Below are 25,806 nucleotides of genomic sequence, written 5' to 3'. Positions count from 1 at the left end.
TTACAGAGAACACTTCAGAGGCTGTCAATTCAATTTTTTTTAATTTCCCTGATATGCCAAAAATTCCTTGATCAAAAATGAATCAGATTAATTTTTTCCATAAACAACCTCTGTAGCACACAGAATACATATGCATCACATTTTTAGCATTGCTACTCTAAGCTATCAAATGATGTACAAATATGGTATTTCTTTATATTATATCACAATGAAACCATTCCTTTTTTCTTATTATTTCTTTCAACAGGACTACATGGAATCCCAAATAACATATTCAAAAGAGGCTATCAAGGAAAACTAGAAAGATATGGAGTAAATTGTTGATTTTTTTAAAGATCTGCATTGTGTAAGGCACATATGCAGTCCCATAAAGCTGGCCTCTGCAACAGTAAAAGAAAGAAGAGTATGAGAGATGGTCCACAGGTATGACCTAATATGGCACTTCTTCCTAAAGCTTCTCAACTGAACACTTAGATCCACTAAAAAAAATACATATTGCATTTGGAACTTCCAAGATCAGATAATCTCGACATTACTATCAGGTATTTTCCATGAGTAATATAAAAAATGGCTATGTCTGTTTATATACATATACAATCTCCAATAAAGACTTATTCCAAAGTCTCGTGATGACTGCACAAACAGACCATAAGGACACACTGCAGGATATCTTGTCTGTCCCAATATTAACTAACTTTCATTCCCTGAATATATGCTTGGTCTTCCAGAGTGGTGAAGGCCATGCAAACTGGCCCAGAACACATCTATCACTCAAGGACCAGCCTAGCCAGGTTCATAGTGGCCTTTACCAGATTGGCCACAGGCTGAATCCTTCAACCACAGCAACTCTTAACAATCATCCCTATGCTGGTGGAAAGTGTGCCCACAACAATGAAATCACAAGTGGTTGAAATGTTAAAGCAAATAAAATATTGTAATAGTGCTTTTGGATGGAGTAACAAGGTTTGAGAAAGAAGATTCCTTCCTTTTTAAACTTTAAATATATATCTGCCAAAGCCTCTACACTGGTCTCCACTGAGAGACTGGTTCTCTCAGGAAGTTGTGCACTCTATTAAATGAAGCCCTATTAATGAGAAGCAACATGGTATGGTGAAAAGAGACTAGATGGGTGTAGAGTCAGGAAAAACCTGGATCTAAAGCCTACATCTTCCCTTACAAGTTGTGAATCTTACCTCATTTGTAAAAATGGGAGAAATAGTACCCAGAATATCTATCTTACAGAATCTTGTGAGGATCAAATAAGATAATGTATGTAAAAAACGCTCTGCAAACCCCAAAGTAATATAACCTAAAGTAGATGATATAGAAAAATCAGTTACTAATATAAATATTCCTCTTAAGGTCTGGCCACTATTTCATTTTATCTTTTATTTCCAGCAATTAGTACAATACCTAGCATTTATTAGGAGCCTTCTGATTGACTAAGTTAACTGAATTCTGAATCCACCTAACCATATTGTTATGCAACACTCACAATAATAATAGCATTTATATAAGCTTTACATATATAATAGCTTTATATAATAATACTTTATGTAAGCATACATAACACTTTAAGGCTTGCAAAACACATTACAGAGATTATCTTATTTATCATCACAACTCCTCTACAAGGTAGGTGCTTACTATTAAATCCATTTTTAAGATGAAGAAAGTGAGGTGGGTAGAGGTTAAGTCACTTGCCCAGAGTCTCATTGCTACTAAGCACCTAAAGCTATATTTGAACTTAGATCTTCCTGATTCCAGGTCCAGTGTTCTATCCATTGTGTCACCTACCTGTGAATATCATGTCCTCTTGTTCACAAAAAAATAACGAGAGACTTTGAAATCTCTCTATATATTTTTTCCCTATAAAATTTCCCTCATCTGCCAGTGTAGTTATATTTTCAAAAAAAGAAAGGGGCAGTTAGGTGGTGCAGTGGATAAAGCACTGACCCTGGATTCAGGAGGACCTGAGTTCAAATCCAGCCTCAGATACTTGACACTTACTAGCTGTGTGACCCTGGGCAAGTCACTTAACCCTCATTGCCCTGCAAAAAAAAAGAAAAGAAAAAGAAAAAGGTTAGCCTGTCAAACTCCTATGTCATACTGGCTTTCAGTGATCACCTCTTTTCTTTCTAAATGCTCACAAACTAGCCCTTAGAACACGTCATCGAAATTTTTGCTAATACTGAAGTCAAGCTCACTGTGGCCAATAGCTTGCAGATAAAATAGGGACAATGTTTCCCTTTTCCAGGCCTATGGAACTTCTCTTACTCTCCATAATCACCAACATCAGTTATTTTAGTGCCCTAGGAATTTAAATCTATCGTGACATTTAATATAAACAAAACCAGAAGACAAAATAAATTTGCAGCTAAATGGAAGGAAGACTCACAGGTTCTCCTTGCAGAGGTAAATTAAGGAGTTGGCAGAGTTGGTTTTATCGTGCATCCAAAGGCAACAAGAAACATCATTTCATGGGACGTTTGGTCATCTCTTATTGGAGTGCTCATGAAAAGTATTTGCAAAAAGACCACCATGAAAATGACTGCAGCTTATGTATCAACATCTGTCACAGAGGATGAAGAGGTAGAGAAAGTCTATGAAGAACTCAGTAAGACCCCCTCAAATTAATTCAAAATATATACTGATACTCAGTGACTTCAATGCAAAGATGGAATAGGTGAGGTCAGCAAAAAGTGTTGAAAAATATGATTCATTAGTAGGGACTGTGAAGCCAAAATTAGTAGACTAAAAAGAAGCTTCACCCCTATACATTATGTATATTTTCTTTAAGAAAAACATCAGCACTAAGCATAGTGATTCTGATTCTTCATATCAAATAGCATGTCACAAAAAATGTTTCAGCAGGCAAGAAATGACCTTTTATTCATGGGAGAGATTCTTGAAACAGCTGTCTGTGTATATTCAGACAAGTTAGAGCAAAGATAAAAATGAAAACAAAAATAAAACAGAAATGAGAAAAAGATATGGCATACATTTTAAATAATTCCATCCTGATATACTTAAATAAGTTCTTGATGTGGAAAATGGAAAATGGATAGAGGAAAGGATATAGAATTACAACAAAGATTACAATAATTTCATAAAGAATCTTATGCAATGTAAATGAAACATTATTATAAGGTCAAAAGACACTAACAAGCACCTGAGTCAAAAAACACTTGACTTTTTTGCCTAGTGGAAAGATCAATTCAGCAGCCATTGGCAACACCGGTTTAAAATATACTCATATGTGAAATCTTATGGAGAGGAATGGTAAAAGATAAACCTCGTAGAATAGCCTTGTAAAGCAGTAAGAAGATTAGTTTAAAGAAAGCTCAATGAAAAACTCAATTAAACAAAGTCTTACATTAAAATAAGCAAAGAATATTTATGGATAAAATCTGTTGTTGTTGTTGTTGTTGTTCAATCGTTTTTGTGTTGTCTGACTTTTCATGATCTTATTTGGGGTTTTCTTGGCAAAGATACTGGAGTGGTTTGCCATTTCCTTCTCCAAATTATTTTACATATGAGGAAACTGAGACAAATAGGGTTAAATGACTTGCCCAGGGTCACACCGCTAAGTGTGTGTCTGAGGCCAGAGTCGAACTCAGGAAGACAAGTCTTCCTGACTCCAGGCCCAGCACTCTATTCATTGCGCCACCTAGCTGACCTTAAAGATAAAATTAAGACCCTGGATTCAGGAGTACCTGAGTTCAAATCCGGCCTCAGACACTTAACACTTACTAGCTGTATGACCCTGGGCAAGTCACTTAACCCCAATTGCCTCACTAAAAAAAAAAAGTATTTGGTCTACATACAAAGGAAAAACCAACTGGATAAAGAATACTACTGTCCAAATTATGCTATTCAGTTGAATGGACAACCTACAGAGCTTGCCTATCAGTATTCTATAATATGAAAAGATGCTGAAAATAGACAATTAATTGGGACCAGAATTTAATAAAAGAAAGAAAGGGAGCTGGACCACCCTTGGGAAAGTGCAAAGTTCTTTTAATACTCATAAGGTTCTTCCTGAAACAGAAGCTCCTCATTTAATACCATTATTTTCCAAATGACTTATAGTCATGTAAGTCTTTGAGGAACTGAAATTGAAGATTATACAAAATATAATGGAAAGGAGATGATGTTGGGTGTGAGCAGGTTGCAAGACGTTACAAAAAAGCAAAATTATCCAGAAGTGATGCAAAGGATTGTCATCACACATAAATTACACAGAAGTAATGAGAGACAACCAAAATAGCCCATATGCTCTGGTATCCAACACAATGTTAAAGAATACAAAGTGGGGCAGCTAGGTGGTGCAGTGGATAGAGCACCAGCCCTGGAGTCAGGAAGACCTGAGTTCAAATCTGACCTCAGACACTTGACACTTACTAGATGTGTGACCCTGGGCAAGTCACTTAACCCCAATTGCCTCAAACCCCCCCCAAAAAAAAATACAAAGGAGACCCTACCCCGTCCACCTCCAGCAGCACACTGGGTTTACCCACTATTGTGAATAACCCAACCCACTATTGTAAATTTATGGAAGGGCATGAACAAAGATGGAAATGATAGGTAAAGATGGTTGAATTAAGTTCTGTCTTGGTAGAGGGATTACAAACATCAATGAGAGCACAGGTAGACAAGAATTCAACAATATCTTGGGAAATATTTCAAATGAACAGTGACTAGATTGTCATCTATAGGTACAGCTAGATGACTTCACTACCTACAGAGAATTCTTTTGTTGTTTGGACTCTGTGCTGGAATTCCTCAAAGGCAATGGTAAGCAAATGCTTCTTTGCTTTCAGTCTTGCAAGACATTAATAATAAAAGAGTTTAAATTATTTCTGATCTTAAATCTTTCAAGGAATCCTATATGATTCTCACATATACCTGAGAGATGCCTTGTTTGGTAAAAGCCCTTAAGGTATCATTCTGTTTTACTGAATTAAATAAATTTTTACTGTCAACCAACAATAAACCCAGTAGAGTCTTAAATTCTCTATATTTTTTCAATTAATTATTTGATTACAAAGGTGTGGAACATCTGAGGCTTTTGAAAAATGAATAGGAATGTTGCCAAATATATGTAAAGAGATATCTCAGTTCCTTTTTGGGGGAGGGCAGGAAAAGAAGAGGACTAGGTCTGTGATTCCAACCCTGTATAAAGCTTCCAATGAGGAAACGTCATACCCTGATGCAGAGAGACAGCTGTTCTGTAATCGATCTATCATCTTGAGAAGTTTTCTGGGGTGCTGAGAAGTTAGCTGATTTTCCTGGGATCACAAAACCAGTATGTGTTAGAACTTAAACCTAGGTCTAAAATCTAGGTCTTCTCTGCCCCAAAGCCATTTCTCTATCCATTCCACCATGGATGTTTCTTATTATACATGTTTGTGAACATTCTCTTTTGAGAATTAATTAATACACTGGAAATGAAGGTCCTTTATGATGAAGCTGGCTTTGTTGAAAAACAAAATAAGCTATAAATCATGGAGGCGCCTGCCTTTAGCCACCTACCTCCCCAGCTTCTATTCCAGAAAAGGCACCATGATGCAATAAAAAAGAAAAGTGGATCTGGGTGCAAATCCTGGTACTACCTATGTGACTTTAGGCAAATCACTTCATGTCTCTAGGTCTTGGTTTGCTCACCAATTGGTTTGGAACAATTGATCTCTAAGGTCCTTTCCAGTCCTAAGTCTACAAGTCAAGAGAGCATCTTTGAGGAATAAGTTGGTCTTTCAGGCTCCTGTCAACTCCAATTCTGTGAAAAAGGTGTCATTTCAGAGCTATCAGGAGGGTTAAGATTTCAAATGGAAGAGAGTTGGAAAGGCATAGTGGTAAGAGTGTTAGATATAAGAGGAGACCACCATTCAAATATCACTTCTATTACTTAGCTCCTAAAATGTCTTTGGGCAGGTGGGCTGGACTCAATGATATCTATAGTATCTTCCATGTATCTAATCCCATAATACTGTGAACCCAAGCAGGTTTATAGTCATGACCAGAACTGTCATGACCTAAACTGTCTTGTTATATTTCCATAAAAAAATTAAGTATATTCTGGGTTCACATGGATTTCTGTTGGTTTTTGGCATGGGGGATTTTTTCAAGAATCATTATAAGCACCTACCTTTCCCAACTAGCAGGAACATTGCAATGCCTACTTAGAACGCTCAATGAGTGCCAGCCTGCACTCTTCTCATGTTGCCAGTAGATGGCACTCATGCATGCTGTCATATTTCAGCCAAGGGCTGAGAGTGAGCGACTGGTGAATTGCTGACTCCTCCTTGGGGGGCTGGCTGTGCAAGCCCTCGGGTGCCTGAGCAGACAGACAGCTAGGTCTACTGCTGCTGGCTGGTAAGCCTCGCCAGCAAGGAAAAGCTGGGCAGGTTCCATCACCTCCAGTCGGCTAGCTGCCCACTGAAGTTTAGGGAATCCAGCTTGGAGGGCCTGACTTCACAGGGTGGTGAAGGGGCTTTGTTAGTAGTAGCTAAAAGCCCCCTATCAATGGAGCCATCAGCATTATTATTTGTCCCAACAATCTATTAATTCAGGCCAAGTCGTTCATTCTGCCCCGCCCCCCAAAAGGATTTCTGTGCCTTCATTAATTTAACACTTATAGGGGCAGCTAGGTGGTGAAGTGGATAGAGCACCAGCCCTGGATTCAGGAGGACCTGAGTTCAAATCTGAACTCAGACATTTAACACGTACTGGCTGTGTGACCCTGGGCAAGTCACTTAACCCCAATTGCCTCACCCCCCCCCCCAAAAAATTAACACTATATAAGTTACCAACACTTCATTTTGTTTTTAAATTTAAAAACCTATCAAATCTCGCTGAAAATAAATGTAAATAATATAGATTCAAAACCATATTTCTCCCCTTCCCCTTCCCACCTCCAATTCCATTCAGCTGCTGTGTAACTAACTAACTGGGACTTCTTGAGAGTTATTCTGCCTCCAGAAAAGAGGAATCAGGCAGGCTCCAGCCCTTCCTTCACCCTCACAGTCGCTCTTCCATAACCCACCACCCACAGAAAGAGACAAGACTCCCAAATGGGGAAAGAGAGTCAATTCTCTACCTGCCCTTCTTCTTTTTTCTCTTTTTTGAGGGAACAAATAGAGCACTGTTGTATTACTGAGATAAAGACCTGGAGGAGCAGGAAGGAAAGCGGGAAGAGGATTTGGGGGTGGCCCCTTTTCTTTCTAGGTTGGAAAAAACAGTCAGAATCTACCACTGTTCCATGATGGTAGAGAAGGAGTCAAGTGGTTGATTAATCAGCCAGCATCTGTTCAAGTACTTTCTACAAGTCCAGAATATCCCAAAAGGCAAAAACACAAAAGTGATCATTGCTCTCAAGGCACTTACACTGAAATGTGGGAAACATGTAAATAACTGGGAGTGTACATACATACACAGTGCAAACATAAGGTAACAGAGGCACTAGCAAATGGAGGATACTGGGAAAGGATTTGTGCAGATTTGGGGATTTGAGCTGAGTCTTAAAGGAAGACAGAGTAACTCAGAAAGGGGGGCAGACAGCAGAGCACTCCAGGCATGCGGGAGAGTCAAATGAAAGGCACCAAGACAGGAAATGGAGTAGCATGTGCCCAGAATATATAGTAAGTGGGCCAGTAAACACATGGGGGGAGGGAGTGGGGGTAGATGTGAAACAACTGAATAGGTTAGAAGGGGACAGGATGTGAAGAGCTTTAAAATGAGAGAGGACTTTCTGTTTGGTCCTGGAGGTGCTAGGGAGCCACCAAAGTTGACAGAGTTAGAGGGGTTGGCATTGTCAGAACTGAGCTTTAGGAAATGGACCTTGGCAGCTAAGAGGAGGCTGAACTGGAGTGAAGAGAACAAGCAGAAGACTATTACAATAGGTCAAGCCTGGGATTGCTGCTTGTCCTTCATTCTCAGAGGACCATGACATCAGGAGGTGAGGTCATGACTTGCAGTGAACTGGATTATTTTTTAAGGGAGAGAGGGCTATGCAAAGTCACCAATCTCCTTCTCTCCTCCAGAAATATCTGGCACCAGTGGCAAGCTATAGATCAGGACAACTGGAGATGGCCCCAGATATTTAAGGCAATTGGGGTTATGTGATTTGCCCAGGGTCACACAGCTAGTAGTAAGTGTCTAGGTGGAGATTTGAACTCAGGTCCTCCCAACTTCAGGGCCAGTGCTTTATCCACTGTGCCACCTAGCTGCTCCACTACAAATCAGGGATAAGATGCCAGGCAGAGAAAGCATGCTGAAGATATAGCACTTAAAGTTCCTGGGGTTTTCTCAAAAGCTTTCTCTTCCCTAAATTAAGGGAGTGTGGTAGGGGAATGAAATGGGTGGTGTCTAGGGAAAAGGAGAAATTCAATTATCTTTCTTGGAATTCCCTTCTCATTTCTCTAAAAAAAAAAGTGGCAAAGTCATTTCTGTGTTGTATAGATTGGTGCCACAAATACTGGGAGGGGGGGGAGTCTTCCAAATGAAGTATTACTCTTGCTCCCTCCCCACAAGGCAGAATTATTCTAAGGAGGAATATTTCCCCAAGAGCTAGAAGTTACGTGAGGTATCATTTGCCGAATTTGACAGAACCTAGAAGGATCTAAAATCTGTTCTTGCTGCTTTCCCATAAAAGAGATGACAAGCACAACCCCCAACACTCCCAAGTGCAGCCCAATCAGATTAAAATGTAACTGGGAAAGAAAGAAGGAAGGAAGGAAGGAAAGAAAGAATGGAAATAAAAATACTATAAAACATAGATGTTACATTTTAAAAACACTACAAAACAAAGATGACATTAGATTTTAAAACTAAATCAATATGCAATCAGCAGGGATCCAAAAAGAACCAGATAGAAAAGGATATATGGGGGGGGGCGGCTAGGTGGCGCAGTGGATAAAGCACCAGCCCTGGATTCAGGAGTACCTGGGTTCAAATCCGGCCTCAGACACTTGACACTTACTAGCTGTGTGACCCTGGGCAAGTCACTTAACCCCCACTGCCCCGCAAAAAAAAAAAAAAAAAAGGATATATGCATGGATTAGTGACCTCCATGATATAACTTTGAATGATACCTATTTACATAGATATAAAAATATAATAGCATGTTTCACATATATGAAAAATAAAAGCACATGCATGATGGCAAAAATCTACTTTTTAAAGAAGTGGAGGCTTATCGTACAAAAATCCATGTATAAGAAAAAGTAAAAGAGAAGATTTGTAATTCACTGACAAATTATCTTTATCTGCCACCTGTACTTCATCAAACTCCTTCGTGTGTCCACACCCACTGGAATCCCAATGCTACACTTTCTGAAAAGTCCATGTCAACCTACTTTGTTATAGATTCACCAAAAATGACATCTGCCTGGCATTGTGCTAAGTACTGGGAATACAAACAGAAGTAGAGAATAATTGCCCTAAAGGAGCCTATGTTCCAAAGGTGGAAGACAAGACAACACAACAGGAAGATCAAAATGGTGGGGTGGAAAGGTGGGCAGAGACAAAGGTACCACAGGACAAGATAAAGTCTAGAATTCAACCTGCAGAGATATGAGGCATGACAGGACAACGTCCCTAAATGAAAGGTCTGGGAGTTGAGACAGAAGGACAGTAACAGAAAGAGATGGACACAGAGACAGAGAACTTCCCATGTGTGAATAACAGGACTGGAGTGAGGCTTCAGGATGAAGGGCTAGGGAATGGTGGAAGAAATCTGGAGTGCTGCCTGAAGAAAAATCAGAGGATCCTTTTTCTGTATTCCTGAAACACTTACCAACTTTTTCCACTAAATAACCCCTCTCTTTCTGATCCTGAGACACCCAACTAGAATAATTAAAACATATTTATATACCATTTCAAAGTTTACAAATTGTTTTCCTCACAATAATCTTAAGAGGTACATAGAGCAAGCTAACTTTTTGGGCCTACTATGTGCCAGGCACTCTACCAAGTAGATACAAAGAAAGACCCTTGGAGGATGAGCTCACAATCTATTCTTATTATCATTTTATAGTCAAAAACAGAATTAAATTTCTTAAGGAAGACATACCTTAAGAGCAGAAAGTCAATAATAATATAAATGTTTTATCCATAGCAGACCAAGGCACTTCAAGGTCCTTAGGCACGAATAAGGATAGCAGAAATCTGAGGCCCAAGGCCCAAGGTGGATGTGCTACTTATGTACAACTTAACCACACATCCCAGACTCAACATCAGTCCTGAATTGGATATTGTATAGGTGCATGTGTGATTAACTACACAATTTTACTAAGTTTTTGTCTTTAGTACCTTTGTGTGTCTTTTAAAATTAGTGTAAATGAAAACTATCTACCAAAGGTCAGAGGAAGAAGAGCAATAAGATTAGATTTTTATAAACAATAAAAAGTTAAAAAGACATGAGCTTCTAAAAATAGAATCCCAGGGCTGGAAAAGGTGTTAACAAAATTATTACAAACTTAGTTTTGTAACTCCATGGGATATCATCAATATGCTCATAAGGTCTCTAAAAATTTTCCATTTCCCTATCCCAAAGAATTTCAACCTATTTTCATTTATAACAAAATATCTACCACCTACATACTTTGGGGGGGCGGGGCAATGAGGGTTAAGTGACTTGCAGTGCTTTATCCACTGTGCCACCTAGCTGCCCCCTACATACTTTTTTAAAAACAAAAATATGGAGATACCCATAAGATCAAATTCCACAATCGAATTTTTTTTAAAAGAGTGCACATATACAATGATGAATTCATGAATTCTCAAAGAATTGGTGTGTGAAAATATATTCATTCTAAAAAGGCTTGTTAAAATTTGGTTCCTTGTTATATATTGGAAGAATATGAGACTATGAAAAGAAATTCAAAGAAGAGTGTTCTTGTTAATAATCAATACACAAAACTCGTATACACAAATATATCAATGAAGTAGATGGCTATATCAGTTACCAAAAAAAAAAATGGCAAGACATCTTTAAGGTTAACGAAATGAAAATTCTTCTCTGAAATGTTTTCCTTATGTACTAGAGTATAAATACATTACGTCCAAGTAAAAAATTAAAGTATAAGCCTTGGGTGCCTTAAGGATCCTAATACAGCATTTCAAGCACCCTAAAGTACACAATAAAAATACCTGTGGGTTGCGATTTCAGAGATTAAAAAAATTTCTGCAGTTACACAAGGAAAGGCTAAATAATAATAATAATGATACTTTGTATTTGTATATCCTTTCGTAGCTTAAAATTTTATTTCATATACATTTGAACCCAACAGAAACTCCACTGGATGGATCGGGTAGACAACATTATCACATTTAACAGATAAGGAAATTGACGCTCAGAGAAGTTAAAAGATTTACCCAGAGTCAACTACCTATGAAGTGGAAAAGTGGGATTAGAACATACAAATCCTGATAACCATTAAAATGTGTTTTTTCCATTGTGTGACACTACCTTATATAGTACTTTTAAACCACAAGCATCAAGAAAAATAGTAGCTTTTCCTGTACCAAATTACCTGCAAACATTTTTATTTCCCAGTGTTTACTTAACACAGTGTGTGTGGCATATAGTAGGCAATTAATTAATAAAAGTGTATTTACTGAGGGGGCGGCTAGGTGGCGCAGTGGATAAAGCACCGGCCCTGGATTCAGGAGGACCTGAGTTCCAATCCGACCTCAGACACTTGACACTTACTAGCTGTGTGAGCCTGGGCAAGTCACTTAACCCCCATTGCCCCGCAAAAAAAAAAAAAAAAAAAAAAAAAAAAAAGTGTATTTACTGGACTTGCTTTTTTTTTTTTTGCGGGGCAATAAGGGCTAAGTGACTTACCCAGGGTCACAGAGCTAGCAAGTGTCAAGTGTCTGAGGCCGGATTGGAACTCAGGTCCTCCTGAATCCAGGGCCGGTGCTTTATCTACTGTGCCACCTAGCTGCCCAAAATTGCTGACTTTTAAGCAAGTTCTCATAAGAGATATCTTCACCAAATATGCAAAACTTAAAGTAGCCAAATTCCTTCTGAAGAACTATAGGGAAGTTCAAACTAGAAGGACTTGTTAAAAGTAAAATGATTTATCTGAAAAGATTTTCTGTAAACAAGACAGAAAATTTTGTTCAAAAAGCACAAAAGCAAGTCTGATGAGACCTGTCCTAAAAGATTACCTCTCTAAAAGCATCTCCTTGAGACAAAATGAGAATACAGTCTAATTAATGTCTAGCACATATAAAAAATCCAACCATTAGCAAATTTACAAATAAGAATTACTGATGTCTCATTCTTTAAATAAGAACTCCCACTGTTTAGCTTAGAAGTTCTATTCCAATTTACTATTGGTATTTTTTAATAACAGTAAAGGCACAGTCCATGATGAGAAACTGTCAGGTGTGAAATGATTTTTTTTAATTTATGGAAATTGTGGGACAGCTAGGTGGCACAGTGGATAGAGCACCAGCCCTGGATTCAGGAGGACCTGAGTTCAAATACGGCCTCAGACACTTGACACTTACTAGCTGTGTGACCCTGGGCAAGTCACTTAACCCCAATGGCCTCACCCCCCAAAAAAAATTACGGAAATTGAAACAAACCATAATTTATTGGCAGCTACTAATAAATATAATGAATACAGGAGACTTTAATTCAAATGGTTAATCTCAATGCTAGACGTTTAAAGGTAAACCCTCATATAAGAACTCATTGGTAAGTTATAACTGGTTGCAGCTGGGCATATTTGCACTTCTTTTGTGATAACCCAGAGACCCATGATCAGCTAAAAATCTTAAGTCCTATGGATCTGCCACTTGAAAACATGTTTATAGCTTCACCTATTAGTACCTGTATAACAAATTAAGATATTTAAAATGTTTTAGTCAGGAATTGCTAAATAATGTTAACTCTTTAAACCTATAATTATAGATAGGATCAGATCATAAATGTGATCTGAGGGGTAGAAAAAGGTAAAGGTGTATCCAAAGAAAACTAGGAATATTCGAGAAGAGAAACTAACTTTTCTTTAAGTTAGAAAAAAAGAAAAACATACCATTTTCAATTTTGCTTTTGGGATGTGGTCCACTAAATGCTAAAAATTTTCCTGGAACAATCCAATTGAAGTCGCCATTTTCAACCCGCTGTGAGAATTGCAAAAGAGAAAGAAAGAAAAGCACTAAACACTTGAACAGCAATGGAATAAAATTACTGAATAAAATTGCTTTTGAGTTTATTCTCTGTTTAAAGTTGATAGACTTTATCTTCATGTGAAATTTAAATTATATTAACTTCAAAAATGTACATGCCACCCAGAATACACCTGCTTAGCAATGTGCTTCACAATCATTTCCACAAGTATAAGAAATTCACATGATTTCATGTAAAATATTTTAACTCAAAGGTCCTATTCCTCCACCCCGCCCCATCCCCCGAGGGGGGAAAAAGCTCCTATAAATTCATTTTAAAAAAAACAAAAAACGTTTGCAATCACTGATTAAAATAGCATCTCTACTGAATCTTAGTGATTTCAAGGTATAACATACACAACAAAAGGACACATACATATTATATTCCTAGTTGGTTCGTTATTTTTTTTTCTTTAAACTCAGCCAAAAAGTAGATGTAGATCTACCATTTCTTTATTTTTCTGGAAGAGAGTATTTAAACTGGAAATTATTCAGCTTCTTTATTCCTCCTTTCTCATTGCCTGTTCATTAGTATGTCAATCCAATAGAGGGTGCCAGGACAAAAGAAAAATTCTAAAATCATGAAATGTTAGAACACAGTCCAAGTCCCTTTATTTAGAGATGAGGACACAGAGACTTATGTGACTTAGGTCCCACATAGCAATGTGCTATGTGACAGAAATGAGGTGAAAAACTCAGATCTTCTTACCACTAATTCAACTTACCAATTACAAGCTCTGGGGAAAGATTTCTTTTAAAAATTAATATCAAGAAGCATTTGGGGGAATTCTGTCTATTTTAATTATCTGGTTTAATTATCTTTGTCACCATCACTAAATGGCCAAAAATTGGCTGACCATCTTTCCCTTTAAAGATGGGTCTTTGGGGCGGCTAGGTGGCGCAGTGGATAGAGCACCGGCCCTGGATTCAGGAGTACCTGAGTTCAAATCCAGCCTCAGACACTTAACACTTACTAGCTGTGTGACCCCGGGCAAGTCACTTAACCCCAATTGCCTCACTAAAAAAAAAAAAAAAAAAGATGGGTCTTTAACTTGTCTGTCTACAATTTATTGCCTTGAGTGTTAAGGACACTTTTCAATAACATCCTACATAAAATTTTAGAAAGATTAAAGTTATGACCACCAAATTACCACCAAATTAAATCTTAAAAGCTTGGGTCACCCACTATACTTCATTTGTATACTTCATTAGAAATAGCTCTTTATAACGGAAATATTTTTAGTAAAATATGGACTTAAACCAAAGGTTCAAACATTTTCATGAGTTAAAATTATAGGATCTGATAAACTATCAATAACAGGAAGAAGGAATTTTTTTCCTGTTTTAAAAATTATGAATGTTTCCAATCTTAGTATAGTTTAAGCACTTTCTGTACACGTGTTATGTGTTCGTCGGATATAATTTGTAAAGACTTTTAACACATTTGGTATATGTAGCACATAGGATCAATATGATCATAATTCATGAGACTAGTTGGTCCCTGTCTATAAAATTTAATTCTTATACTTTAAATCACACTAACCATATTTTCCATTTCTAACCCAAAAATACTAACATAGAAAATAGTAAAACAAGTTGGGGTTTATAATCATGTACCACTCTATATATGCTTACTAATACTAAAATTAAAAGTTATAAATATGCTGCTGCTACCAAAAAAAAAAAAGCACAAAACTTTAGTAGATCATGGATAACTGGTTTCTTTGTTCGATACCTTTGCATACTTGTTAAATGTTTACTACATATATCAGTATAAATATGGCTATATATCAGTATAAATATGTTATTTAACTCAGCAGTTTAATATTACCATCATGTATGAAGAGAATATTCATCAAGAAATATGCTCACTTATTAAAATTTTTAAAATTATCTAAGTAAAAATATAGATAGTATTCATATTGGACTAATTTTAGCAGCTTAAAGGAATCTGATACAACAAAGAAATTTAACATTCAAGGAGAGAATTTTCTTCTGAAAAAAATTAACATGAGAATCTATAGGTATAGCTAAAATTATCTAATTCAAGCTTCCTTTGGTTATTTTCCAAAACTCAATAGATCTGGAGTCAGAAAACCTGGATGTTAATCCTGGCTCTGCTGCTAGTAAGGTATGTAAACTTAGTTATAAATTTTCAGGGCCTCAATCTCCTCATCGATAAATTTCAAAAGCTTCATGATCATGATATGGGAACAAATTCCCAAGAAGATTAAGTGTATGTAAGATTGAGAACAATAAACTGAGAGTCTGTAGAATCAGGCTCAAATCTTTACTCTGTCAACCAATTAATTATCAACCATCAATGAAATGCCTCTAAGTGAGTTAGTTGGAGCAGTAGTGGACCAGATGCCATCTCATGTTGTATTTAGAAGCCAGGGCTTTGTGACCAGAGGGAATTGGGTTCAAATCCAGGCTTTTCTACCTAACCTGCTCCCTTCGGCTACTATATCTCAGGTCCTATAAAATAAACAGGTTTCATTATAAGACATTCAAGGTCCTTTACAACTCTGAATCTATGATCACAGAATCTCTAGTATCTCTTCCAGCTCTAACATGGCTTTATAGCTTCACTCTGATTAAATTATGCTAAATATAAACAGTTAACCATAACAGGTAAGATCATAGATTGCCTTAGCTAGTTAGCCACACCTTTCTAAGAAATTTAGGCCAGATTGGAATTAAAAAGTACCCTAAAGAATTACTTTTGTCAAATACCTAAGTAAGAAAAAGGCAAAAAAAAATTAACATGTTCAAATTAAATCACATAATCAATACTAAATAATGTCACATGACTATTGATATGCATCCCTTTAAGAAAACTCAGTAATCAAAATTCTGATTCACAGGAATGACAAATTAGGTTCTATTTTTCATTTTAAAATATAATTCATTTTATAAAGGAATTTACTACAGATGTTTTTTTAATTCCCTACCTCGTGAATTTAAAACAAATTTTTACACGCAACTTTTCAGAAATTTGTCTATTCTATAAAGTAAAATATGACTGTACTCCCATAGTAATACATACCACTTTCTCCATTCAAATGTGACCAGTGTGTCTCTACTTTCTTAGTATTTTACAATTACAGATAGAACTTGCCTTCTACACCAAGGGTGATCTTAAAAGCTCACAGGCTCGTAGGAGCACAGATTTAGAAATACAGGATCATTGGAAAACAATAGACAAGTATAAATTGAATTCTGTGAACCTGATAGTTTAAAATGCAATATGGAAACTCACTATTTAAAATTATACCATAGATTTCTCTATAAAGTGATGGAATCCTTTTGTAATATAAAATCATATCTCTATGTTGTTTTTACTTCAAAAAGAGTAAACCTGAATGAAATAAAGCATGGCCAAGTACTAAAGTTTGATTTCAGAGTTCACTTTTAGAATAGAGGCAGATTTTTCTTTGTTTTCTTTTTTCTTATTCTAAGAACACTTTAAATACACTCAAATATTACAAATTACACATCTCAGCAAGTAAATAAAAAAACTAATAAGCACAGAAAAAGAAGACTTCTGGTCTCTCTACTACTATGATCTTCTAAAAGTAGCTGATGTTCTACTACTTCCTACAACATGATCATACAGTGTGTAGTATATAATACACTGCCACCAAATGGCTACTTAAGCATGAGCTAGTAATTTATTTAACCTGTCTGGGCTTTATCCATAAGGGGAGAGGGGAAAAAATGGGAGATTTAAGAAATATTTATTAAGCACCTTCTACATACAAGGCATTGTCCTAGACTAGGGGGAGAGGGGAGTATAAAGACAAAAATGAAAACAATCCCTGTTCTCAGAGAGTTTACAATCTACTGAATGGTTGAACTAAATGACTTCTAATGTTCCTTCACATTATAGAATTCTATAAGAGTCTGGACTAAACTTTAGATTTTAAAAAATAAACTTATTAATAGTAAAGAAAGAGGGAAAAAAGAAGAAAGGGAAGGGAGAGAAAAGGGAAGTTACTTTCAACTAACCCAAATAATTTCATCATTGTTTTATCAATCTATACTCTTTGATTTCTACACACAATATATAATCTCAACTATGCTTCCACTGGCATTTGACAATCCTTTTAGACCAATTTGAAGAACTCATATCTAAGAGGTGAAATGAGCAATTTCCAAAACAAACTCAGCACTGGGTCTAAAAACAAAAATATTATACCACTTTCAACAACATAAATAAAAGTGAAAGTGCCCCTCCCCCCCTTCTCTTAAATCACACCGCGCGAGTAATACCAGACGACTGTGGTATAAAGAAGCAACAAAAAGGTATTTGCATTTGCTAAATTTTCACCTTATTCTGCTAAAACTATACTTAGTTTTAATGAAGAAACATACAAATGTATATGTGAAATATTATAAGTTTACAAACCTCATAATGTTCATATTCTTCCACATCGAAGGATTCAAAGTCAAAGAAACCATGCTGCAATCCCTGAAAGACAGAAATCAAATTAGTTTTTCTTTAGTACAACGACTAATAATTAACATCCAGAATAATTTTCCTTCACCTCAAGCTCCAATGTCACTTGAATGATGCTAATTTGGTAAGAAAATGTTTGAAAGCTTGATATTTAATTGAGATCTAGAAATTAACTTCCCGATACTGATATTTGAGATGAGGTTTGCTGCAAAAATTCAAAGAACTGACTACTGTAAGAAACACTGAAACACAGCCCCACAAAAACCATCCAAAGTTCATGTTCATATGTACTTTATTCTCATGAATAACTAGTCTCCCAAATCTTAACATATACTACCATATTCGTGCTTAAGTCACAGAAGGGGTGTATATCATTAATTCATATACTAGATCTTGAAAAAATCAGAAAAAAAGAATTGATGCTAGGAAGAATTTTTTTAGCATGATGATAAGGCAGGGAATGAATTTCTCATGAATGGTGCCTCACACTGTTTCTACAACCACACTTTGGGAGAAATTTTATTGATTGTCCTCTTAGCAATGAGGTTTTGCTAGTGTAAAATTAGGAAAAAATGACTGAGAAGAAAAAACAATTTTAATCTATCTGGAAATTGTTAAAAGACTTAACTTTGGTAACCAATTAACTAAAAACCCATTTCATGGGAGAACATAGAGTATTTTCTATGTATGAAGACAGCAATGTGGATTTCAAAGGAAAAACACATAGCAGGCACTTGAAAAGGAGAAAAAGAGAAATGAAATCACATCCTAAAGCAATAAAAAATGGGTAAGGGGATGGAAGATAATAACCAAGTTAAGCTTCTCCTCTACCCTGTGAAGATACCTTCTTACCAATTACTCCATTTAGCAAAATAAAAAATGAGTGGTTATTTTAATTCTTTCACATTTAAACAAAACAACTAAGTTCATCTGTATGCAACATGCCAAAGAAACTACTAAAGGGGAAAACGCCATAGACACAAATCAACTTTTCTATTATTCTTCATTTAAAAATACTTTTTAGCAGTTTAGGATCAAAGATTTAGAGTTAGAAGAGATAGCAAAGGGCCACCTATCCAAATCCCTAATTTTACAGGAATTAAAACTGAGGCCACCCATGGAGGTTAAGTAATATGCCCCAGGTCCCACAGGTTATTTATTAGTAAGTGGCAGAGCCAACTGGGGCTCAAATCACAGATCCCCTGAAAATAACTTAAGGTGTCTACATCTCAATGTAAGCTATGTGATTTGACCATCATGTGATACACATGTACATGTACGCCCCCATTTACATGCCTATGTACATATACATCTTTTTATTGAGCCTTCTCACTGCTTTGTAAACAGAGCAGGAAATGGTGTCACCCACAGTATGGGCAACAGGCCTCTACTGCTAAAGGGCTACTGCACAACCTAATCTCCATTCATCTAACCTCAATTTGATGTTTGTCTTCACTTTGAAAATACACACAATCTCTAAGGAGACCCTATGAATGAAGCAATAGCTTTCCTTTGGAAGGTAAACAATGTAACAAACGTCTGGGTTGAGTTACTGTTACTATACCAACAAACAGAAACATTCCAGGGTGAACTCATTCTGAATTATACGCTTGGCACAAGGCATGTCCTGTCTGTACCTGGAGCATTGGACCTTATCAGTTTTTTAAGGCTATACTCAGAGAATATTAAATCAAAGTACTCTTATGATTCTATCTCAAGGCCCTAGTTGGGATCATCAAAGTGTGTAGGTGTGTATGTATGTATGTATGTATGCATTGTGTATGTATATATGTAAAATTAAATCTTTCCTTAAATAGGGAAAAATGTTTCCAAATAGCTATCTCAGGATTTAAATGAGGCTTAGCATGTAGAGAGAAAATAGGAAAGACCCCAATTCAGATCCTTTCTCTTACCCAGGGCTGTGTAAAAGCTCTGTAACTATGGGAAGATTCCAAAACCTCTAAGCAGTGCCCCAGACAACCCACCTAGAGGGAGGAAAAAGAGGCAGATCTTCATCCCTGGAGGGATTTCCTAAACAGGGAGACCTTCACATCAGTAAAACCACTGATCAAAACAAAAACATCAGGGTTTGTTTAAATGTGTGCCTTGACCCTGTCCTTACTGATGACGAAAATTATTTGTTAACATCTACTTTATGTTTGAGGTATTTTCCAGATGCAAACATATCAAAACGGAGGTTTTTAAACAGTCACTTTCCTGTGGAGAAAAAAACAGAGGAAAGTATCATGGGAACTTAAGAACGTAGACCTAGAGCTGAAAAGGATCTCAAAGGCCACAGAGTCCACACTTCTCTTTTTTTTTTTTTTTTTGGTGAGGCAATGGGGGTTAAGTGACTTGCCCAGGGTCACACAGCTAGTAAGTGTCAAGTATCTGAGGCCGGATTTGAACTCAGGTACTCCTGAACCCAGGGCCGGTGCTTTATCCACTGTGTCATCTAGCTGCCCCTATCCATACTTATCATTTAACAGATAAGGAAACTGAGGCCTAGGGAAGCTAAGCAAGTCAGAGGTATAGTAAGTTCCAGATGCAGGATCTGAACTCAAGATTTCTGGACAGCAAATATGGAGAAGAAAAGGCTCAAGGAGAGAAGAAAGAAAAGAGGAAAAAATTAAAACCCAGATTAACTCTTCAATTCAACATTTATTAAACTTCACTCGGAGTGGTATATTTTGCTAAGCAGTATAGTATACTTGTGTTTTTCAGAGACAAAGACTGGGAATCCAGTGGCTCCTGTTTTCTCAAGAATCAAATATAAAATCCTGTTTAGCATTTAAAGTTCTTTATAACCTGGCCCCTTCCCACATCTCCCATCTTCTCGCACTTTACTCCCTTCCACTCTTGACAGTCCAGCTACATTAGACCCCCTTCAATTCCTGAACACCAGACTCCATCTCCTATCTGTGGGCCTCTGGACTGGATGCTCCCCCTAAGCCCCTATCTACTCTGTATGCACCAAGTTATTCTCCACCATTAGAATAATAATATCAATACCTAACATTTATATGGCACTTTAAGGTTTACAAAGCACTTTTATAAACATTTTTTCATTTATTATGACAATACTAGGAGAGAGACTTTTATTATGCCTATTTTATATATTGGGAAACTAAGCAGATAATAGTTAAGTGAGTCTGAGGCTAAATTAGAATTCAGGTCTTCCTGACTCTAGTCCCAGCACCAAGTCCACTGCACCACTTAGATGCCTTGAGGACCACCTGGGGCTGGTTTGTTTTTGATTTTGTTGTTGTTTTTCCTTTCTTTGAACTCCCATGTGCTTAACACAGTACTTGGTACATAGTAAGAGCTCAGTTAATGCTTGTTGACTGGCCTGTCATTTCCAGCATAGGAAACTCCTAGGTGAGGAAACTACCTCTACCAATACTGGCTCAGCAATTTACAGCCTTAGAGTTGCCTAGAGCAACTAGAGGCTTAAGTGCTTTGCCCAGAGTCACGCAATGAATATATGCGCGTGCATGCACACACACACACACAAACACAATTTATACCTCTCTTGGGTAGAAATAAAATTTATATGTGTGTGGGTATGTGTGTGTGTGTATACATACACACACACCCCTATATATATGTACACTGGCATAATCAAACCCTAGCACCTCAATGAAGTATAAATTTCATATTTTTATTCGTGTTTTATTGAGGGTTTTTTGGGGGGGGCAGGGCAATGGGAGTTAAGTGACTTGCCTAGGGTCACACAGCTAGTGTCAAGTGTCTGAGGCCGGATTTGAACTCAGGTCCTCCTGAATCCAGGGCTGGTGCTTTATCCACTGCGCCACCTAGCTGCCCCTAAATTTCATATTTTATATATATTTGGGTCAAACTTGCAATTTCATTTGTAAGACTTCCCTCTTCTAAGGCAATTCAGCATCTGCTCAGAAGCTTCTAGCCTTAGTTGCCTGCTATATGAAGAGACTGACCTTCCCAGGGTCATACAGCTATGTGCATCAGAAATGAAACTTAAACCCAGATATTCTTAACTACAAGGCTAGCTTTCTATTGAATACACCATGGTTAACTCTCAGAAGAAAGATTATATTTAGAAAAGACAAACTATGGTGAGTGAAGAAGTCAAAGAAAGAAGAAAACTGTCCCAAGAGTATGGAATTTCAAAGTTCAGGATATTGGAAATTGTATAGTGCCTAGAAATGGTTAGATTGAAGATATAACTATGAAATGTGATGGAGGAGCAGGTTACTGAATTTCAGAAAGTTGAAAGACTGTGTTATTTGGTATATTTCTATCTCCAGTGTCTGGTACATAGTAGACATTTAATAAATGCTTGCTGACTTATTCATAGGTTAAAGGAGTATTCAACATAATACAGGAATCCTTAAGGATGACAGTACACGGTAGGGTCATAAAAAGACTAAAGTTATTTGGAAAACTGGGAATGTCTGAAATTTAGCAAACGACAACAACACAGCTGAGAAGAGAGTGATACCAATAGACTGCATGAACTTCAAAGAAGAAAAGGTTACTAATAACAGTAGGAAGGAATCATTTGAAAGCAGCAGTGGGAAACATACCAACTCTTCCTCTTCCATCTGTTGGTGTGAGAATGGGTTTTGGGGGAAGGATAAGAGAGTAATCCAATGAAAAGGGTTTCAAAGACACAGTGTCTTCAGGAGAAAACCAAGACAACTCAAAAAAAATCAAGAAAGAGGAAGAAGAATTAAAGGAAAATACTCAGTATGCAAAAAAGTTTGTTAAGAATAGAAACAGATATTCCAAAAGTCACAATGGGATGGGCTAGGGGTTAGATGAACTGGGTTGAAATGGTTTTTTCTAAGTAGAACAAATTTAATTTGAACAAAAGTGAGTTTAGAAAGAGATGGAGCAGGTAACTTTTGTCTCAAAAGTATCTAAAACTGAATGAATTGTATTGGGGATTAGTATGACTGGAGTGGTGGGTTGGCAGATTAGGAAACAGGAACTGGAGAAAAGGAAATATTCATTTAACAGAAATTTTCAAATAGAGGAATTTTAACAGATAACCAAACCCCAAATTCTAATTGGTACATGGAATACCAGTGTTTCAGAGTTATAGGCTATAATAAGACGTCAGTCTAATGAAAGGTTACTGAGCTTTGGTATAGAGATGACCCCTGATGAGAGGCCTGGCATCTGAACAGGAATCCCCTCAAGAATGTGATCAGCAAATGGTTAACCAGAGTGCATTTAAGAACTTACAAATAGGGGGCAGCTAGGTGGTGCAGTGAATAAAGCACTGGCCTTGGATTTCAGGAGGACCCAATTTCAAATCTGACCTCAGATTTGATCTTTCCAGCATTTTTGTCAATGACTCCAGTGGTATAGATACTTATTAGCCGTGTGACCCTGGGCAAGTCATTTAATCCTCATGGCCTTGCCAAAAAAAAAAAAAAAAAAAAGAACCTACAAAGAGGAAGAATCTACTACATGACAAGGTAGCCCACTATACTCTTAAACAGATATCATTATTAAGAAGTTTGTCTTTATATCAATTTTAAATATGCCTCTCTGCAATATCTACCTGTTGTTCCTACTTCTCATGCCAATGTCTAGAAAAATAAATTGACTCTCCAAAGGAGACTAAATCCAATAACACATAACAGTCATTCAAATAGCTGAAGGCAGCCATCATGTTATTTCTAACTTGTTCCTTCTTCCCATTGAACCTCCTCAGTTCTCTCAGCTGATTCTCATATGGCACGTTCTCCAGTCCCCTCACCAAACCAGAATTCTAATCTGCTTGTTAGAGATATTATGTCTCTGATTAATGATGCAATTTAAAACATTAGGGTTTTTTGGCTGTGATAACACATAGTTGACTAACATTAAGCTTCAAGTTGACAAAATTCCTGATTTGTGAACATTTACTTTTTTGGGGGGGGGGGTGAGGCAATTGGGGTTAAGTGACTTGCCCAGGGTCACACAGCTAGTAAGTGTTAAGTGTCTGAGGCTGGATTTGAACTCAGGTCCTCCTGACTCCAGGCCCCAAGCATTTCCCTTTTTTACTTTATCCTCCATGTTTCCATGTAATGGGTAACAATAAAAGCCTTAAAAAAAAAACTAAACTAAGTTGGATGTTGCTTTTAGAGAGCAATGAAGGGGAGAAATTAAACCCTACATATTATATTATACTCAAAGCTGATTGGGAAAGAGTCCAAATGAAGAGAGGGAAAGGGATAGTGCTGAAGAACCAGTAGCTTACTGTGGAAAAAGGAAGCAGAGGTTGGAGAGATCAAAATATATTCTTTAAAAAAACAAGACCCGTTATGAAGAAAGAAACAAATAATATGGTACAATAATAGGCTGGTGATGTTACAGAATGAATGCTATTTATAAAAGCAATGATAACTGAGCATGTGTGTGTTTGAAGGGAGGGAGGTCTTGAATGTTTGCAAAGCACTTTGCATAATATATAGAGCAAATTATTACCAAGTAACCAAATTTATCCTAATTCAAAATACACTAGGGGCAGAATATTGCTCTGTAGAACTTGAAAAAAAAACTTCAGAGGAAAAAAAATAGATTTTGATATGATCAATTTAATACTGCTCCCCAGAACAGAAACTGTTTCTATATTCTATTCCTAATAATGTCCTCAATAAAACATAATCCCATACAAATTTTTTTAGAAGAATTCCTGGCATGGCTTGCCTAATGCCTAACACTGCTTCCAAAATGTATCAGCAAGGGAATACATCTTGGAAATGCTTTCCAGCATTTTTGTCAATGACTCCAGTGGTATAGGCCTTAGTCCTAGCAAAGTTACAGAGAACACACTGATTACAAATAAAATTAACATACTAAATTAAAGAGTCAGCTCCAAAAGGAACTTGATAAGGAGAAAGGTGGACTTAATCTAATAAAATGAAATGATAAAATAGGGCTAAATGAAAAATTCTATGGGTTTAAAACCAAAACAATGGTGGGGGGGGAAGCTAGGTGACACAGTAGATAAAGCACTGGTCCTAGATTGAGGAAGACCTGAGTTCAAATCTGGCCTCAGATACTTGACACTTACTAGCTGTGTGACCCTGGGCAAGTCACTTAGCCTGCATTGCCCCGCAAAAAAAACAAACAAACAACAACAACTAAAACAACAATGGTACCAAGTCAGCCCAGATTGCAAGAAGTTAAGAGTCCTCTGCTCAAGTACTGTACCCTTCCCTGGTTGGACTACATCTGGAACACTGTGCTCAATTCTGGACACTCCATTTTAGGAAGGGCACTGACCATCTGAAATATCTCCAGAGAAAAAAAGAGACTAAGACAGCAAAGATACTAGAAATCATACCATACAAGAACTGGCTCAGGAAATTGGAGATGTTGAACGTGAAGAAGGAAGATGAGTGGGAAGAGGGAGAAAGGATAGGAGATAGGCTAGCTGTCTTTCAAGTCTATTGAACCTCTCCTCTAATCATTCCTGATGAATGGTGATCTACCCACTTTCTATGTTAATACTTCCAATGATTTGCCTGTATTCAGTCTTCCAAAAAAAAAAAAAAAACAGTGATTGGGCAATCATGCTCAATAGAATGTAAACTCCTTGGGGAAAGGAGTTATCACATGTTTATATTAACAGGATTATAGGATCATAGACTTGAGAAGTGGAAGGAACCATTCGTTGAGTCTAAATACCTTCAATCTAAAAATGAGGTAAAGTCAATTTGCCCAAGTTTACACAAGCAGTATGTTACAGGGCTGGATTTGAACCCAAATCCTCTGACTTCAAATGCTGAGCCTTTTTTTCACTGTATCATTCTGAAGTACCTAATCCTTAATAAATGCTTGGTAACTATTTGATCTTTAAGGTCTTTCAGTATCTTGAAATGTAATTTGCTTGGGCCTAGAGAATTAAACTCATTTAAAACAGTGCATAGTCTGGCAGTCTGGTGAAGCCTGTGGATGCCTTTTCAGAATAATGTTAAATGAATAAAATAACAAGCAAGACTTTAAAAAAAATTATTGAAATAGTTATAAAATATATTTTTAAAAACCAAAGTTAGTTCACAGACTTTAGGCCAATAAGCCCTGCCTAAACCTAACACAGGCCTTCAATTTCCCCATAACCTTACTATTCTTCCCCAGAAATAGTGCCACACAGTGGATAGAGCACTAGACTCTAAGTCAGG

General features: G+C 36.9%; 1 protein-coding gene across 4 annotated transcripts in view; it reads right to left on the bottom strand.

The window, feature by feature from the left end:
* Nucleotides 1–25,806, bottom strand: part of CDC14A (cell division cycle 14A) — a 230,831-nt gene that overhangs the window by 80,054 nt on the left and 124,971 nt on the right. For all 4 annotated transcript variants that reach the window (XM_044003007.1, XM_044003006.1, XM_044003004.1 and 1 more), the window contains exons 7-8: nucleotides 17,597–17,659; nucleotides 13,053–13,140 (exon numbers count right to left, since the gene is read on the bottom strand). In XM_044003007.1, coding sequence (XP_043858942.1) covers nucleotides 13,053–13,140; nucleotides 17,597–17,659 — 151 coding nt within the window. The remainder of the gene's footprint in view (nucleotides 1–13,052; nucleotides 13,141–17,596; nucleotides 17,660–25,806) is intronic.

This window comes from Dromiciops gliroides, chromosome 4 (genome assembly GCF_019393635.1).
Source record: "Dromiciops gliroides isolate mDroGli1 chromosome 4, mDroGli1.pri, whole genome shotgun sequence".
Classification (NCBI taxonomy): domain Eukaryota; kingdom Metazoa; phylum Chordata; class Mammalia; order Microbiotheria; family Microbiotheriidae; genus Dromiciops; species Dromiciops gliroides.
This window is presented reverse-complemented; position numbering and strand designations above follow the sequence as displayed.